At 42.2% G+C, this 19,283-nt stretch overlaps 1 protein-coding gene across 5 annotated transcripts in view; it reads left to right on the top strand.

The window, feature by feature from the left end:
- SV2C (synaptic vesicle glycoprotein 2C) overlaps positions 1–19,283 on the top strand; it is a 245,395-nt gene that overhangs the window by 159,689 nt on the left and 66,423 nt on the right. For all 5 annotated transcript variants that reach the window (XM_050944577.1, XM_050944578.1, XM_050944574.1 and 2 more), the window contains one exon: positions 578–729. In XM_050944577.1, coding sequence (XP_050800534.1) covers positions 578–729 — 152 coding nt within the window. The remainder of the gene's footprint in view (positions 1–577; positions 730–19,283) is intronic.

Below are 19,283 nucleotides of genomic sequence, written 5' to 3'. Positions count from 1 at the left end.
ATTGCAAATTTCAACATCCTTTTTGCCTATCCTCTGTTAAAGGAGGGAAGTCAAGACTTGGGAAGTTGGGGTGAGAAGGAGTAAATGGAGGAAGAGCAGCTATTACTTATACCACGACTCCAGAAGATTTTACGAAAAATTAATTTTAAAAAATTCTCTATACTAAATGAGAATTTTGTCATCATGTTGGTAGACTACCAATCCTACCATAATAATCATATGGATTTTCATATAAATTAAGTCAAATACACAACGTTATGATGGTTACAATTCCGCAAGCTCTATAACACAGCTCACTGACAATTAATGTAATCTGGCACTTCTTCATTGACCATACTGTTTCCATGAAAATCTATGCATTTAATTGTGTCAAAAATGTGGGGCTTCCCCGAAAGTTTTCAAATGCATTGTAGTCAGGGTTTTGGCACATAGAGGATCTTTCTTAAAGTGGCAATGTACTTAAGAAAAACAAACAAAGATAAGAACACTAGTTCAGGTTTGAAGCAGGTACAGTAGTGATGTTTGTTCAGACTTGCTATTGCTCTGTCTTTAACACATGGTTTGTGTCTCCCTTTAGGATTGGCGGAGCTGTTCCAACAGTGTTCTCGTATTTTTCTGAAGTTCTTGCTCGAGAGAAACGTGGTGAACACTTAAGTTGGCTGTGCATGTTTTGGATGATTGGAGGCATCTATGCTTCTGCCATGGCTTGGGCAATAATTCCTCACTATGGTAAGAAACAAGTCTTTCCCACGTGTGTATTACTCCTATCGTACATAATGAGTAAACCACTTTACAATCAGAAAAAGAGAGTACTCTGAGTTTGTGTTCAAAATATTGACCCACTTACTGTAAAGGGCTAATTGATTGTTTTTAGGCAAGTTGACACATTATATCAGACCATGAATTACAAAATATTGAAACGTGCAAAAATCAGCCATTGCTCATTCTTCAGCCAGTTGTCCCTGAACCTCATGAGACTGGAACTTAATACACTGGAATTTCTTGTAATTTAATTAGTGTTATCACTGAAACTGAAGAAATGTATTTGCGGTAAACAGATATTATAATAACTTGCATCATACAGAAAAAGTTTGAAACAATGGTGGTGTATTTGTGCCATTGCTGCTGAAATAGATTGAAGGGAAAAGTTATCCCTTTTGTTTAAAAAAAAAAAGAGTAAGTCATTAGATCATAAAATCTTCGGAAAGGAGAGCAAGGAAGGTGGTTCTTATTAATGTTTGCATCTCCAGCCCAGAAGACAATCTACAGTGGCTGGTTGGCCATAAATTATTCTTGTACTTCAGAAACATAGAAATAGAATGGACTGCAATATAATGTAACAACTTCTAGATTGAAAAAGATACAAAACGTCCAGCTATACAATGCACACCAATATAATGAAAGAGCTCCTGAAAGTCATAGCACAGTGAAAAGGTAACATTGAGATACAATTTTGATTCCTGGGCGCTTGGGCCTGACTTTGAGGTGTTGACTACTCTCAGATTTCAGTGGGCACAGAGGTTGCGCAGCGCCCTTTAAAAATAAGCTCTTGTGGATAAGCAGGATGTAGAAACATTGCTCATTGCACCTTTCCAAACAATTAAAGGACTGCCATGAGATGCAATGGAAATCCTAACCAATTTTCTTCAGCCAGAACGATGGTGACCATAAGAGTTGGAGTGTAAAGGGAAGAAAACAGAGGATTCTTGAGGCTTTCATAAAGGAGATGAGGAGAGGTGATGGGAAGGAAAAGGAGGAATGGGTCATAACTATACAGACTAAATCTGCTTAGTCAGATAGCAAAAAATCTTGGATTAAAATTAATCAGGGAATCTCACAGAAAAGCTGAATATGAGTTTCTGACCTGGCCTCTCAGTCCTTGAGTTGCCAAAACTCAAAAACAATTACTGGCAAGATTATATGAATTGATTTTACTTTTCAATTAGTAAAGTACTATGGATACCAAGTAACTTTTCATTCTAGTATACATTATTCTTTCACTTACACGTATCTTGAAGCAGAAATGCAAACATTATAATAAATTGATTTTTAAAAGGTTGTCTAGTTTTACTGCAGATTCTAGAAATACCTCAGTAACCTTTCCTGAGATGATGTTCTGTAACTTTATATGAAAACAAATCTCAAATAATAATGCATACCCCTATGCCAAAGTAATGACACTAGGGGATTATTTCACCTCATCCTCCAACAGTGGAAGAACACCAGTAATAGAAAGCCATACTAAATCAGGCCTTTCTGCCCTGTTATTGGGAGGTATCACTTCAGCTGGAGACCTAAAAAGAAATGTAAAAGGAAATTCTGAGGGATGATATTCTTCAGATTCAGCCACACAAGGCTTAGACCTTGCAGTGCTTTTTCCCCCTCCATAAAAGAGGAATCCTAACAGCAAAGGGGGGAAATTGCCAACAAAAATGTCTTTTCATAACAATGAAAAAGCACAAACTTTTCTATTCAAACATCGGTTTTGCAAAATTGGTAAAACCACTTGTATGGATTTTAGTGGTGAGACTTACAAGGGTCATCACTCTCAGATGGACTTACTTAACCCCACTGGCTAATTTAAAAACAATGGGACAGATACTCAGCTGCTGCAAAAGTGGGATCATATCGGTGAAATCAAATGAACTATGGCAATTTACACCAGCTAAGGATGTGGCCCACTGTTTCTAGAAGATCCTGTTTGTCACCAAGATTACATTTAAAACCCATGAGGTCCGTATCATCTGCACATGCTGCATAACTCTTCTTGCCATTAACAAGAACTATGCAGCTACACTGCGAAAGGTTAAGATTCAAATATTTAAAATGAAATTCTACTCAAAAAGTATTTTGCTGAATTCTAGCCCTCCATTATCACTCACTGAGCCAGATTCTCTGCCACTTCCAGCGTCTGCAGAGTGCAGTAGAGATGTGGAACCATTGGAAAGCTGGCTACACCTCCCTGGTTTTCAGCCTGGCTTGCCACATGTTAGGGCAGTTTGGGGTTTGCTTTAATATGCTCCACCTTGCAGTGGTCTCCAGGAAAGTATCTGCCAGTTGGGGATTGCCAGATACAGTGCTCTCCAGACACCACCTTGTTCCTAGTATATCCCCTTCACAAATGTGCATGATAAATACATTTATCACATGTAAGTGTAATGTTAAAAAAAAAACTTGAACCACTAAGATGTGCATTTGGGTGAGTAATAACATGATCATATTGCTGCAAATATTGGTCTTCCTGTTTCATCAGAGTCATACTATTCATTGCTCCCACTTTTATGACACCTTTAATTTAGGCTTCAGATACCATGCCTTCTGTGAAGCATTTAGCACCATTACAAGTGCTATAAAATAATAGATATCAATGAGAGAGAAAATAATATAGTGGGCAGTGAGGCTGAAGACAGGCAGGATATTTCAGAGGACTAGGAAAGAACAGAATGGCAACACAAACACACACAAATCTGCTGAACAACATTATTCCCCCCTCTCCTCTTTCCAGAATGGCACCCAAGGAGGAGGAAGAGAAAGAAAAGAAACAAGGAAAGAGAAGTGCTTTGTGTTTCAAGATTTCCTCCCTTTTTATTTTGAAACATGTTTGATAAATTAATTTCTAAATGATTTACCCTTTTGATATTGGTTTGGGTCAAACAGACCACATGTATTGGTATTTTCTCTTTTATAAATTCTACATTTCCCCCAGAAGTGGTCCAAAATCTTCAGTTGTCCCCCAGAATACTTTCCAGTCATCCTCAACATTATATCTTCACCTACCAGGAAGCAAATCAGAATTCTAAATAGCCCAGTCCATCCACTTCAGTAATCTATTTATTTAGACTGGAGGCATTTCTCTGCTTTTTGCTTTTCATGTGGACCTTGTCTAAGCACAGAAGGGTTTGTTAGCATAGTTACAATGATACAGCTATACTGGCAAACCCTCCTAGGGAGCTTATATCAGCAAGAGTTATTTTGCTGGTATAGCTTATCCTAGCTCCCTGAACAAAATAAGTTATAACAGCAAACAAACTTTTTTGCCAGTATAACTGTGTCTACCTTATGGCATTTGCCAGCATAGTAATGTCAATTAGGCATGTGCCTTTTTCTTCATACTCCCAATCGACATAGCTATGCCAGCAAAAATGAAGCGTAGACCAGGCCACGGTGTGTGCACGAGGCATGATTGTTCCCTTATACCAATGTAAATCAGATGTAATTCCATGGAAATGAATGCAGTTGCACCTGTTCAAAATCATAGTAACTCCATTGACTTCATTGGAATTATTCCTGATTTACACTAGTGTAAGTGAGAGGAGAATTAAACCTAATAGGTGTTAGCTCATTTAAAAACGCATTAGCTGACAGCCATGGTAGATACTTGTATTGCAGGTATAAAAAGAGGGTAACTAGAAGGAGAGGGTAGAATCTTTTTTCTCAGCGATGTACACCTTTCAGAAGTGCACACTCTTATATAAGACACTTCTGGAAAAAGGGGAGATCCTCAGCTGCTGTGAGTCAGCGTAGCTTCATTGCTGGCTGTGGAGCAATGTCAGTTTACACGAGCTGAGCATCTAGTCCTCACTTTTTGTCTGGAGAGAAAGAAAATGACATGACATATATGCAGTAACTTGTCTCTCTTTCTGTTCAAGCAGCATGATAATTCCTGGAGGCTAAGCAGGGGGCTATCAAAAGGCAAAGTAGAACAAGTTAACAGTGCTTTGGCACCAACCTTTCATTATTAACACAACCAACAATGTGCTAATCGGGTAAAATCGAAGCAAAACTTTCATTAATAAAAAGATAATAAGGTGGCACTGATGTAGTACTTCAGGGACCCTATGTTGAAAGATCACAGCTTCAAGTCCCTCATAATCTCCGCTCTAAGTGCTAGTGCCTCTGTTGAAGGGCTTTGTTAATTTATAATTGTTGTCCTTTGTGTTAAAACTGAAAATGAATGTGGACTTGCGTAGGGTCCCTGAAAGAGGAGTTCATGTCACAGAGCTGCTATTAGAAGTGGAAACATCTGTGAAGAGATGTTCACAATTACAGCCCATGAACAAGGTCAGCATGGGTCACTATCAGGGGCGGCTCCAGGCACCAGCGGCTTAAGTGGCATTTCGGCGGTGCGTACGCCAAAGGCGTGAGACTCAGAGATCACCCACAGAAACACCGCCGAATCCACGTGGGCATGCCGCTGAAGGCCGCCTGACTGCTGTGCTTGGGGCAGCAAAAAACATAGAGCCACCCCTGGTCACTATGGAGACACTGACTTACACTGTCACTAGGCTAGGTTTTATAGGAACATTAATGAGCCATTTTGTATACGATTTTGAAACTGCAACCTCAAGTTCTGCATAATATTTGAAGGTAAATATCTTTAATGAATGTCAAAAGGCGGTAAACATTTGGCATTGTGTTTGGTTTTCATATAATGCACCGTCTTAAGTCTGAAAAAATGTTTTCCTGTTTCCATTGCAGATTTAAATGTATTATCCTTTGGATTACTCCCAAATATCTCCTTCAATATAATGTCAAATGACTCCACAACTGGGGGCTAAGAAACTAAGAGGAGTCATCCCAAGCCATTGTAATCATTTTGCCTCTCTGGCACAAAAAAGTCACCTTATTTAACTCTCTCTCTAAGTGGTCTTGGTGCCACTAGATAGAACAGAACACCACACCCAGAAGGTGTGTGGGTTACATAAATACACAGGCAGGCTGCATGTGGAGGCAGCTAGGCCCCCAGAGAATCACAGGATAAACAGGTAGCAATGACACTTTCAAACCATTTACATGAGAAGCTATTGTCCCCATCCCAGCCTCTTGGAACCCAGATGGGGTCATGCTGGTACATAGAAACAAATATCTGGAGATATTTGCCTCCAGAATATACTCCTGGGGGAATTCTGTGCCACTGCGCATGTGCAGAATTTATGACCACTGCCAATTTCTTTGCTTCCCTGCAGAAAAATGACTTTCTAATGGAGAAGCAAAGGGAAGCCACAAGATTGGTCATGCGACCCTCCCCAGCAGTATGTTTTGGGTGCCCAGAGCAGCCAGCAGAGAGGTACATCACTGTGGGGCAGGAGGCGGGACTGGGGAGGATCTGGCTGATGGCTCCTACCCTGCACTGGGCTCAGCTGCTAGTCCAGGCTGGGCTGGGGAGGACGGGATATCCTCTACCCCTACACAGCATCCGGGGCTGCGTCAGACCCACCCCCAGATTTCTCCCCTGGCTGTAGGAAGCGTTGCAGTTCCCCTCCCCCCCCCCCCCGCACCTATCACTCCTCATCTGCAGGGGGAGGGTCCCTGCAGAGGGAGCTGCTCCCCCATCCATCCAACCCCCATGCATCCAGACACCCTCATACCCAGACCTTCTTGCCGAGCCTCACTCATCACACTCAGAACTCCCCCACATAAGCCCCATTCCCTCTGTACCTGGACCACCCTGACAAGACACCCACACCTGGATCCCCAGCCCACCAAGCCCCAACCAGTTGGACCTGGATCCCCACCTCACTGAGTCCCACTTCCCCCAGCATCAGGACCCTCCACTGAGCCCCGCCTCCCAGACCCTCCTGCCAAGCTCTATCCCTCCACACCCAGACTCCCCCGCCCACCGCTGAGCCCCAACCAACTTCACCTGGACCCCCTGCAGAGTCCCATTACCGTTGCATGCAGAACCCCCCAACAAGCCCCTGTGCACCCAGATCCTCCCCCCGCATCCAGAACCCCCACTAAGCTGCCCACACCCAGACTGCCCCACACAGAACCTTCTCAACCCACACCTAGATCCCCCACACTAAGCTCCTCCACACTTGGATCCTGCCTTGCTGAGCCTGCCTGCCCACACCTGGTGCACCTGGCACAGAGGGGCAGGGCCCTGGGGTGTTTCTGGGGCAGGCCCGGTCCTTGCACTGTTTCAGGGATGGGCGCAGCCTCACTGCTTAGTCCCTGTCCCGGGGCAGGGGGAGGAGGAAGAAGGAGGGCTGCACAGTGATCTCCTACTTCTGTGCAGCCAGTGGCCTGTGTTCCCCAGTGCCATGCTGGAGCCTGCACATTTATTTGACAAATAAAATTTACAGAATTTTGCAGAATTTTAAGATAGTGTGAAACAGTTTAATTTTTTTGGCGCAGAATGCCCTTGGGAATAAGAGTCCCACAGTGACTGAATGCATTCTAATGCAGCTATGTATATGCACCTTCCCCCCCTTCCAAAGATGCAAATACACCATTTTCCTTGTCTAAATATAATAGTAAAATGTAAATATTTATATAAATCCTCAAAACAAAATTTCATTCAAACTTCAGACTATTGCAGCAATTAACATGCCTAGGGCAGAAAAAATAGCCAAGAACCTGAGTAGAATCCATGACCTACAGCCACCCTACCACCTAACTCAGTACCTGGGATTCTGGACCCACAGGCACAATAGAAAGATTACTGACCCAAAGATCAGACAGCCAAACTCAGAATCCTCATACTAATCGATATGGTGTTTGAACCTGACGTCCATGTACCATACACAGACTTTTAGACTGATAAACTAACTAAAAGATTAACTAAAAGAAACAGTTTTGCTATTGGTATGCTGTTCCTTAAATGTGGATGGTTATTTCACCAAGACTTTGGTATTTAGCAATACTAAAACAAAAGTAACACCAAGGTAAAAAAAATCTTGCTGTATGTTTACAGTAACTGTTTAGGACACAGCACGGCACAGGACAGACTGATAAAAGAGTGGGGGGCAGGAGACAGATGTATTTGGTTTGTACCATTTAAATCAATGAGAAGGAAAGAATGGTGTTTGCCCTTCCTCCATTATAACACATCTGATTGTTGGTTAATTTCCCCAGATCCATTCTCCCAAGAGACAAGGAGCTTCTCCAGTATTCCTGCTTACAGTTGTATGAGTCTTTTTTTAAACAAGCAACATGTCAAACTTTGCAGTTAGGATGCCTTATTCACATACAGGCAGGGTTGTGGAGATACACTGATGCTTGCTAAAGTTCTCTTTTTCTCTAATGCATAAACAATATATTGTAACAAATGTCATTTTAGTTTTCTGCTGTAATGGTGATTGGTATAATTATGAAAAATGTGCATACATTTTTAAGCCTATCTTTTAATTGTGGGAAGCTGCTCTCATTTCCGCATTAATTGTTGTACATTTCTTTCTTGACTGACTGACTTGTGCTCAATCTTGTCCTCAACACGCAAAGCATATATTTTTTCTGGCACCATCTCAATCTCAGATGACATAATCTGCGGATAGGTTTTTGGGATCCTTCAGTATCTTTGCTATGCTACTGCTACATTCCTTAGATTGGTGAAGAGACAATCCTCCCAAATACCAATTTTCTATTTCCTTTGTCTGTTTTTTTTAATCTTCCCTAATCTTTTGAATCTAGCCTAGCAGTGCTTTCCAACCTATGTAAAGCAATTCAAGAAGTGCAAAGTCTAAAGATCAGCCATTTGTAGAAGTGGGACTAGAACTCAGAAGTTTTACTCTATAGAACGCTCTGTTCACTCATGCAGATCATACCACTTCTACTCTAGGAAAAGAATCAGGTTCCTAGATCATATCCAGCAACTGCGCCTAGGCAGCTGTCTTGTTTCTGATTAGATTATGATCATTTATTTCTTTGCTGTTTCCTTGATTGCAGTTGTTTAGTGCTTGTATCTATCAATCTGCCTCTGAGTTAATATAAGAGTCAAAGGTACTAAGGGGAAGGCCTTGAGGTGTTGCTGCCTATCTCATGCACATTAGTTCCAAAGATACATTGCAAAGGTTTTCTTTAAAAAAAAAACAAAAAACCTTTAATTATTTTAAATTATTTAATTGTAATCAAGAAAATTATTTTAAAAATTAAAAGGGCATTCCACGTATTAAAAGAAACCAATATACAATACACACAGTTAATCATCTATTCACTCCAAAACACTTGGATTAATTAATATCAATTAGGAGAAGAAACTAAAAGCTTATATTGTGATACAACAAGAACCTTAGTCAAAACTTCATTTTGTATCAGCCACATCCCAATTAAATTAAATCCGGTAATTTCACATGAGGAATCTAAATGACTGTAACTAAGCTCATAAAATGGTAGGTAAACAAAACCATATTTTTAATATCATAGTTTTAATAATAAGGAAAAAATTCAGTAAGGAACAAAGACAAAATAACTGTTTATATCAATCAGATTCAATTCGACTAGACTAGATTAAGTAGTAAACGAATGCAAAAGAATATCTATTACAGCTGTAGGAAAAATATAAATTTCAGCTTCCATATTTTGAGAGTCAAAGCTCAGATCACCTCCTGTCACGGAAATTCTTGTGGAAGATGGTGGGGAGGAAAAAATCCACAAAGTTTTCTCCAAAATTATTCTGTCTGAGCTAGACACACCGGAGTGCAAGTCGTTAGGGCAGTGTGTGGGTGCAAGGGTGTTTCCCAGACAGATTCTTTTACATGATCTAGCCCTATGGTTGTACACTTCCTCACACAATGGAGTTCTGATCCTGACTGGAGCCTTTAAGCACTATCGTAATAATAACGAGATGTGAAGTGAGCCGGATTTTCCATCTTGTGGAATGAGTGGCATTCCAGGGCCATCTTGCTCCTTGCAAGCACAGCACTAATTGCTTGTCCTGGGCAGCAGTCTCAGGAACCCACCTTAAAGATATCTTCCCAACCCTCTCAATGGTCCCAGGAAGAGGGGCTGGTGACCCGCCCACCCCAGCCCCCCACTTCCTAGAGGCCAGAGGAGAATTGTGTGCAGAGAACTCCCTCCACGCACAGATCTCCCTTGGATGATCTGAGCCAAAGTTACTACTGCTTTTTATATCAAATTCCAATTAAATTAGACTAAATTATTCAATAAGAATGCCTATAAAATTAGTCTCTTAATTATATAGCATTAAGTAAATAGAAATGTATTACTTTCTAACAGTATTTCAATACAAACATCAGATTTAAGTCTAAACAGTTCTGTTCAGATTCTACTAAAATCCTATTGTATAATGGATCTTCAGTTGTGCTGTTCCACTTACATAAGTAGACCTTTTTTTCCATAATGGGAGTACCTATCACTTTGTGGTGTTCAAGAACAGATATTTAAGCCTCCTTGACAAGACAACATTTTGGAGGGAAGAAGACTGAAACAACAAATCTTCTAGGCAAAAAGTGTTTCTGTCATATTAGATATTTTTTCTTCTAGGTGGGATTGGTCTTGAGTAACTAGGAAAGTATTAACTTGTTTGCTATTGAGTTGTCACTGTAGCAGTTTTTTCCATTGTCATATTCTCTTTGTTCTTTTGTCTTCCCGTTGGAGCTATCATAAAAGAAAAGGCAAATATACATTTAAAAGCAAAAGAAAGTCCCTTTCTTTCATGGAACTGCTGTATAATATATCATCTTAAAAAGTGGAGATGGGGGCACGGCCAATTACATTAAAAAGTATTCAAGGAGAACGAAGCTGTTGGGATCACCTCTCTCTAAAACAATGAGAGTAGCAAAGTTTTAAATGCCCCTTCCCCCTGTGTTCTCTCGCTGGAGTGCAGATGACTGGGTGCTCCATGCACACAGAACTGGAATTATGAGCGGATGAGTTTTAAACCCTCTCTTCTAGTGTCCTTTGGCATGAATGAAGCTGGAGGCAAGAGGAGGCCCTGAGCAGTAGTAAAAGCGTAAAGTTTTTAAACTCTCCCTCAATTTGTACTTCTCATGAGGGCAGCAGTGGTTGGATGGCATTAAGTAATATTTGAAAGCTTTCTTCTCAAATTCTTCAGATGGGTGGGGGTGGATATCAGGGGTACTGAATGGCAGTGAGAACAGAGGGATTTGCATGGTTCTTTGGACTCTGTGTCCCAAGATCACTATCATGAAAGGGGTCTCTCTCTCCTTTTCTGTCAATGGTAAGTGCAATATATTTTAGCTAACATGATAGCAAAGGTGTTTTATTGTGTTTTAGAAATCTATTTCTACAACAATTAAGTGGTTAATGCATGGTTTTGTTATTAAGGTCAGGAGACTGGTTTTATCCTATCTCTGCCACAGATTGGCTGTGTCCCCTTAAGCAAGTTATTTACGCCAAAACTTTTCAGAAGTTTGGGTGTCTAATTTCTGGGTGTCTGGCATGGAACGCCTATTGACTTCAATGGGAGTTGTGAGGGTTCAGGTCAGAGATGTGCCAGATGGGCACTGAGCAATCAAAGCACTGAAAATTGAGTGCCTACTTTTGAAAATTTGGGTTTTAACCTCTTTATGCCTCAGTTTCCCCATCTGTAAAATGGTATACTATTATTCACTATGTGAGAGCAAATTAATGTTTATAAAGCGTGTTAAGAACTTACAGTGGACGGTGCTGTACAAGTGCAAGGCATTATTTATTTGTTAAAACCTCGAAGCTTTGAAAGTGAAGTCTATGCGGGTCCTTCGCTACTCTGACTTTTACAGTGCAGCTTAGAAATTCAAACAGGTGCCTGTTTCATCAGCTGCTCCTAGTATTTCTTGAGGAGCTAGTTACCCAGGGAGCTATAAAATGTATTATAAATCATGGTTTCATTTTAGGCAAAATGGTGAGTTCTTCTCCCTCCTCCCTCTGCTTCAGTCCCCAGAGTCAGATCTGAGTCTCTCTGCTGCAGTCCATTCAACCAATCAAAAGACAAGGATGCACTTACATGATTTGTAATAAAAAGAGACAAGCTTGAATGGTTTCACACTGTGCTATCACTACAATGACTGGACCTAAGAGATCTAGGCAAAAGCTACTGCACACACTGGTCAGATTTCCCAGAATTGTTAACTGCAGTTCCTGCTATACCAACACCCGATAGGTTGGTTTAAGATGGAGATACAGAAGCAGTGCTCTGCTTTATTGTTTAGTTCAAAGATGAAACACACTGGAGTAGGCTGTTGTCAGTGATATAGCGATGCTAGACAGAAGTAGATCAATGGAGTTTGCTTTACTCTTTCTGCAGGAGGCAGAGTTCAAATAGAACTAGGACTGTCAAACAATTTAAAAATAATCACAATTGTGAGATGTAAAAAAAGTTGTGGTTAATCTGTTTTACTCACACTGTTTAACTGTAATAGAATACAAGTACTGTAGTGTGAAAGTACCACCTCCACATTTTTTTAACATAACTGCACTCAGAAACAAAACGATGTAAAACATTAGAGCTTACAAGTTGAACCATAAAGAGGCATATGAATGTTTAGCTTATCTGGCACTTAAATACCTTGCAACGCCGGCTACAACAGTGCCATGCGAATGCCTGTTCTCACTTTCAGGTGACATTGTAAATAAGAAGCAGGCCGCATTATTTCTAGTAAATGTAAACAAACTTGTTTGTCTTAGTGATTGGCTGAACAAGAAGTAGCACTCAGTGGACTTGTATGACATGAATGGAAAATACTATTTCTTTTATTTATCTTTTTTTACAGTGCAAATATTTGTAATAAAAAATAATATTAAGTGAGCACTGTGCACTTCGTATTCTGTGTTGTCATGAAATCAGTATACACTGAACCCTCGCTAGAACACAGGATTTGGGATCCATGCGCAGTACCACGTTAACATGAGGACGACATTATAGCGGGGACCGCATTAAAATGAATTGCAATTAAAGTAATTAAATTTGGGATCCATGGCCGTGACCATGTTATATGCAAATTTGCGCTATATAGACGCGTGTTCTAACGAGGGTCCGGTATATTTGAAAATGTAGAAAAAATCCAAAAATATTTATAATCAATTTAAATTGGTATTCTATTATTATTTAATGGTGTGGTTAAAATTGCAATTAATTGTGACTTTTTTAATCTAGTTTATTTGTTTTGCATTTATCACATGCATTAAATGCAATTAATTGACAGCCCTAAATAGCAGAAAGGCACACCACAAAACACAATTAAGAGTTTATAAAAAATTTAAACTATAAGAAAAAGCATGAATGTAGAAGAAAATTAAAATGAAGAGAAAAATACAAAAAACCCTCACCACAGTCCTATAACTATAAAACCGATACTGTTGTGGTTAGTGCATTATAAATAGATTTTGATAGATTAGAGAGAAAATACAGTGGTGTCATTAATGCATATATCATAAATGCCTAGAGTATAGAGCCAGACCACTGTGATCATGTAGTCTGAGCTCCTATTGAAGTTTGAGTAAAAAAAATGTTTGTGAACCTTTGGTCCTCCACCCTTCCTTGCTCTTTTGAGTACAGCTTTAAGTAATACAGTGTGGCTGACAGTATATTTTCTTAAAGGGAATTCTGTAATGATTTTGCTTGCCTCACCACATAGAAAAAAAATCTATTAGCTGTCAGGATGAAAAGGATTAAGTAAAAATTAAATGAGACAAAGAAACAAATTGCATTGTGAATGAAAAGTAAATACAAGTTTTGAGAAAAGCATAATGTGAAGATTAAAAAAAAAAAAAAGGAAACCAGTCCCAGATCTATTAGGCTGTGAAACAGTCTCCCACAGGAATTGGCAAAATCCCCATAATCTGAGACACTTAAAATCAGACAAGACAAAGCGTAGGGCTTGTAGTTCTCAACTTGGCATTTAGGGTGAGAGGAGTGAGAACAGGATAAAAAAGTGTCATTGTGGGTGGGGAAAGCTATAGCACCCTAAAGCCAGTTATCTCACACACTGGAAACTAGCTGCTGCGTCTACAGTTAAAGTAGCAAGTGGTCACTTGAAAACAAATTCAGCTTCCTCCCTACTCTCGGTGAGGTCTTTAATGTTGCTAATTGCAGGAGTAGCTTCACCTGTACAGAGCTGCAGGCTCAGCACTGAAAAGAACCAGCTTCTTTTCTCTGCTCCCAAAGCATTTGGCGCAGCCTTGAATGTACACACACATTCCCAGTGGCAATGGAGTCTTCGGGGAATAGGAGAATGGAGAGGAAAAGTCAACAAAAAGAGTGTACAGAAAGGGTTCGATCCTTCACCCATTCCACTCACTGGGAATATGGCAATTTGGAAGTGCAGAACCTAAAAAAGAAAAAGAAGAACGAAAAAAAAGGAAATAAAAGTAGTGAAGGAACATAGACAACAGAGAGAGCAATGAGAAGAGAGATGACAGCATATGCTGTAGGGTTGTCAACTTTCTAATCACACAAAACTGAAAACCCTAGCCCCGCCCCCCCTTCCCTGAGGCCCCACCCCCACTCACTGCATTTCCCCCTCCTTCAGTGGCTCATTCTCCCCCACCCTCACTCACTTTCGCTGGGGTTGGGATGCGGGAGGGGGTGAGGGCTCCGGTTGGGGGTGTGGGCTCTAGAATGGGGCTGGGGATGAGGGGTTTGAGGTGGAGGAAGGGGGTCCAGACTGGGGGGTGGGGCCAAGGGATTAGGAATGGGGGAGGAGGCTGTGGGTTGAGGGAGGTAGTTGCAGTGTGGGAGGACGTATGGGCTCTGGGTTGGAGGTGCAGACTCTGGGCTGGGACCAGGGATGAGGGGTTTGGGTGTAGGAGAGGGGTCCAGGCTGGGGCCAAGAGAATCGGCGTGCAGGAGGGGGCTGTGGGTTTAGGCAGGGGGTTGGGGTGCAGAAGGCATTACGGGCTGAGGGTGAGGGGTTTGGGATACAGGAGGGGGCTCCTGGTTGGGGGGTGCCTCAGGGCTGGGGCAGGGGGTTGGGGTGCAGATTTACCTCGGGCGACTCCCAGTCAGCAGCGCAGTGGGGGAGCGGGAGCGCTAAGGCAGGCTCCCTGCCTGTACTGGCACTGCATTGCATCCTGGAAGCAGCCAACAGATCCGTCTCACAGGCATGACCCCACCAGCTCCCACTGGCACAGTTCACATCCAATGGGAGTGTGGAGCCAGCGTTTTGGGGGGAGGGGGCACCGCATGGAACTCTGTTTCCCCACACACACACCTAGGAGCTGGACATGCTGGCTGTTCCCAGCACAGTGCCAGAACAGGCGGGGACTAGCCTGCCTTAGACCCACAGCACCGCCTTTTGACAGCCCAGTCTGCGGTCCTGACTGGAGCCTCCAGGGTCCCTTTTCGACTGGGTGTTCTGGAAAAAAAACTGAGACCTGGCAAACCTAACATGGTAGGAAAGCGGAGGGATGGCGGCAGCGTGTCAGGACATAGTGCTAGCAGACATGGGGAAGTACCCACTAGTCAAAGAGGGGCTCCAGGAAAAGAGGATAGTGACCTCTGCTGTAATAAGTAATCCTGCACAGGCAAGGAGAGGGCTTAGAACTCCTAACGGGTCTTTTCCTTTTCTAACTCAGCTAAGTCTGTCATAACACAGTAAATAAGCAAGGCTTAGTGACTCTTGGGCCAGGCCACCACTCACAGGGGTTTTCCTCCACTATAGTTCTGCAGAACTGTATGATTGGATAGCCTAATTTTGGCAATTGATCTTTGATTATCAGCAGGTAAGTATGCCCAGTGGCCTGTGATGGGATGTTAGATGGGATGGGATCTGAGTTACTGCAGAGAATTCTTCCCTGAGTGCTGGCTGGTGAGTCTTGCCCACATGCTCAGGGTTTAAGTGATCCCCATATTTGGGGTCGGGAAGGAATTTTCCTCCAGGGCAGACTGGCAGAAGCCCTGGAGGTTTTTCGCCTTCCTCTGCAGCGTGGGGCATGGGTCACTTGCTGGAGGATTCTCTGCAGCTTGAGGTCTTCAAACCACAATTTGAGGACTTCAATAACTCAGACATAGGTTAGGGGTTTGTTATAGAAGTGGATGGGTAGGATTCTGTGGCCTGCTTTTTGCAGGAGGTCAGACTAGATGATCATAATGGTCCCTTCTGACCTTAAGCTCTATGAGTCTATGAGAACTGCTGTCCAGGTGCACTAGTGGTTTCCTTTACCTTGTGACTTGGCCTGCTGGATGGGTCATGCTTGAGACTCCCCCGCTTTTAGGCTAATTCAGAGACCAGTCCACAAGACAGGAAAAATCCAAAGTCTCGTAGCCTCTATGCCAGGCCCGCAGCCCCCCAGCTGGGACTTGTCATTCTTGACCTCCTTCAGTCTGGAAGCCTCTCCTCCTCCCTTTGGTCTAGGGGAGATGCAGGGGAACCCAGGCCTGCCCTCTCCTTCGAGTTCCAGGCCAGGGACCCTGTTTAGATGGCCAAGGACTGTTCTATCAGTCCCCCTGCCACTTCCCTGGGCTTTTCCTACCTTTCCCTCTTTATCAGCATCTTCCCCAGGTCTAGGAGTGCTGCTATTCCTGCTTTGGAATTGTGGCTCCTTGCTGCTTCTTCCCAGCTGGCTACAGAGGAACTTCTGCTGAGCTGCCACTACCCCACCCCACCCCACCCCACCCCCGCAGTAGCTGGGCTATATTCCAAACAGTCCTCCTCCTCTCCCCAGTACTCCCCCTGATTCAGGCAGTCCCTCAGTCACTCCCTTCAAGGCAGGAGTCCCACAGCTCTCCTCTGTGGTGCTGGACGTGTAACTTGGGCCACCTGTTGGGCCCAGTTCACTGCTGTTTCAACTGGCTCCTTTCTCCCAGTTAGTCCCCAGCTTCAGGAGATTCGGCAAGTCAGTCTCTTCTTACTGGAATCTCCCTGCTTATGAGGAGAGGTCTGTCCATCTCCCTGGGCTGGGACCTTTGGAACTGGGCCTCTCCCTTTTAAGGCTCCTCCTCCAAGACTGGCATCCTTCAGGGGTGTGGTGGGGGGCTGCCTGAGACCCCAGCTGCTCTTTAATTGCTTCTCACCTGGTGCAGGGTTTGTACACACTGTTACTCCTATTTGCCCCAAACCTTTCCCTTCCCACCGCACTATAGAGGAGAGTGAAAACTCTGGAAATACCTTTTATAGGGTAAAGCGATGCAGGGTGCTTCCCCCTCTTCAGAGCAGCCTCTCCTCTCTACAAAAGATCTCTGCAAGAGACCCATTGGCCATGCAGAAGGACGAGGCACACTCAGGGAGCAGCAGCTGGGGAGGATCCACACTAAGAGGTATTTTGCCCCAGTAGTCCAGGGTCAGGTAGAGAATGCAATAACAACTCAGCGGAATTTATGGATTTCCCCCCCCCCCAATATACTTTTTTTCAGCAGGTGGAAACAAGTCTTCCCCAAATCTTAAAACAAAAAGCAACTTTATTATATTTCCTTCCTTATATATCTGCCTTTCTGGAAGTTATGTTTTAGTCAAACATTACTGGGCTTAATATGGGGTAACTGAGTGAAATTCTATGGTCTGTGCTATACAGGAGGTCAGACTATATGATCTATAAGATCTTTCTGACCTTAGAAGCTATAAATTTGTGGATATTTTAGGCATGGAAAAATATTATTTTGGACTTCAATAATATTTTAGCTTTGTTATGCTCAAATCTATATTTGCCATGAAACCTGTGTAATACAAAACAAATAGAATAAGACATAAAAGTATCTACTGTATAATGAAACATCTTTTGATCTATTTTCTATTCCACTAAAGGGCATAATGATCCCAAAGTGTTGACTTTTTGCTGACATTCAGTGCATTTCCATTAATTTTGTCTCCTGCAAGCTAATACTGCATTTTCTAAATCTTAGTCAATTACAGTGGGAACAAGGTAGTTTTAGTGACAGCTTGAGTGGTCAACTTCCACTCCTGAATTGTTTTTTGTTTTGGAAAATTCTGTCTAATTAGTTTATACTCAAGGTGTACACTTACAAATATTATCTTTATCTAAGCAACAACAAGAATGACAACACAGCAGAATATAGAAAGGATGCTTATGCAAATCAGGCTAGGCAAACAAAACAAATTCTTTTGTTTATCACTTTCCACTATTTTCTGTACCTTGCTGCAGGGTTTTTTATGGTCATTCAAAAGTTTATAATCACAACTGTTAGAAGCTTTAAGTAGCTTTTAACACATCTACTTAATGAATAGTAAAGATGTTCATTAAGTGAGCTTCAGAAAGAACCTTCTCCCGTGGCTCTGTAAAAGAGAAGAAGGATTTGTTTTCCCAGAGGTTTAGGAAAAACTAAAAATGCAAGCCAGTAACTTTATGGCAGTATCAGAACAGCGACTCCTTTTCTGTGTTTGCTAGAAAGACTCATTTTACACAGCGGGCCTGATTCTCAACTCACGCTGATGTAAATAAGGAATATCTCAATTGAAATCAATGGAGCTGCACCAGGATCTGGCCCAGGATCTTTTAGAAGTGCCTAGTGCATTGAGGATTGTAATATTTCCAAACTGGAAGAAGGAGCAGGCATAATCTTTGCCTGTCATTGCCAGTAATGAATAAAGTGAGATTAGTTTGTTTGTTCTGGTGAAATTTGTTCCTGGATCTGCTTTTTATTTTTTTAGAGACCAAAGCCTTTTTTCCATAAAAAAGAGAAATGATCAGTGCTGTGTGGTCTACCTACAGTAAATCATAGAAAAGTGCAGCTGATATGTGCTAATGAACAGTCATTTAGATATCAGAACTGGTTACCAGTCCTCTTGTACGAGAATTCAGATGCATACAATTCTATGTCCATTTTGTTTAGAATAAAATACAAGTCTCTTAATGCATCCTTGTTTACCGTACTCTCAGGCTGATAAGAGCCAGTAGTTTCCCTTGCAGTTGCAATTTACTGTGATTTCCGTAACAGATTCAGCCCATAGAGCTTTTGTACGACTGGAATCTCACTATTTCAATTTGTAATGCTATAAAATAAGATGAACAGAATTAATTACAGGCTGTGCACTTAATTTTTTTAGCAAACTTATTTCTCCTCCCTCTCAAAAAAAATAACCTGTTATTTCTAGTAATCACACCTAGATACTGAGTAAATTACTTCACCAAAGCTTTTGTACTCATGGACAGTATCTGAACAGGTACTATGATCTTATGCTCTGCTGCGTGTATTCATTGCTACAGGTGGATATTGAGCATACATGCGGGGAAATAGGCATTACTTCCCTTCCCCACCTCATTTCTTCTCTTTCCTATCCTTCTGCTTTTCCTTCCATCTAATAAGAGTCTGGGTTTAGCTGGCCAAAATTGTATATTTTGCACCACTGCTGCAAGCCTGAAACTAAAAGGACAGCTAGAATCAATGCCCTAAGTTACCCTGTGCTTTGCAGGTCTCAAAGGTTACGTCTGAACAGTAACTAGACACCCACGGCTGGCCTGTGCCAGTTGACCCCGGGCTCACAGGGCTCAGGCTGTGTTTTGGTTTCATTGCTGTCTAGGTTTTTGGACCTGGCTCTAAGACCCTGCAGGGTGGGAGGTCTACACTGCAATGAAATAGCCTCACAGCCCAAGCCCCACAAGCCTGAGCTGCATTTTCTATCTTTGCTGTTGTCTTCTTTCCCCTTTTG

The sequence above is a fragment of the Gopherus flavomarginatus genome, chromosome 3 (assembly GCF_025201925.1).
Source record: "Gopherus flavomarginatus isolate rGopFla2 chromosome 3, rGopFla2.mat.asm, whole genome shotgun sequence".
NCBI lineage: Eukaryota > Metazoa > Chordata > Testudines > Testudinidae > Gopherus > Gopherus flavomarginatus.
Note: the sequence above shows the minus strand (reverse complement) of the source record. Positions and strands in the feature narration are given on the sequence as shown.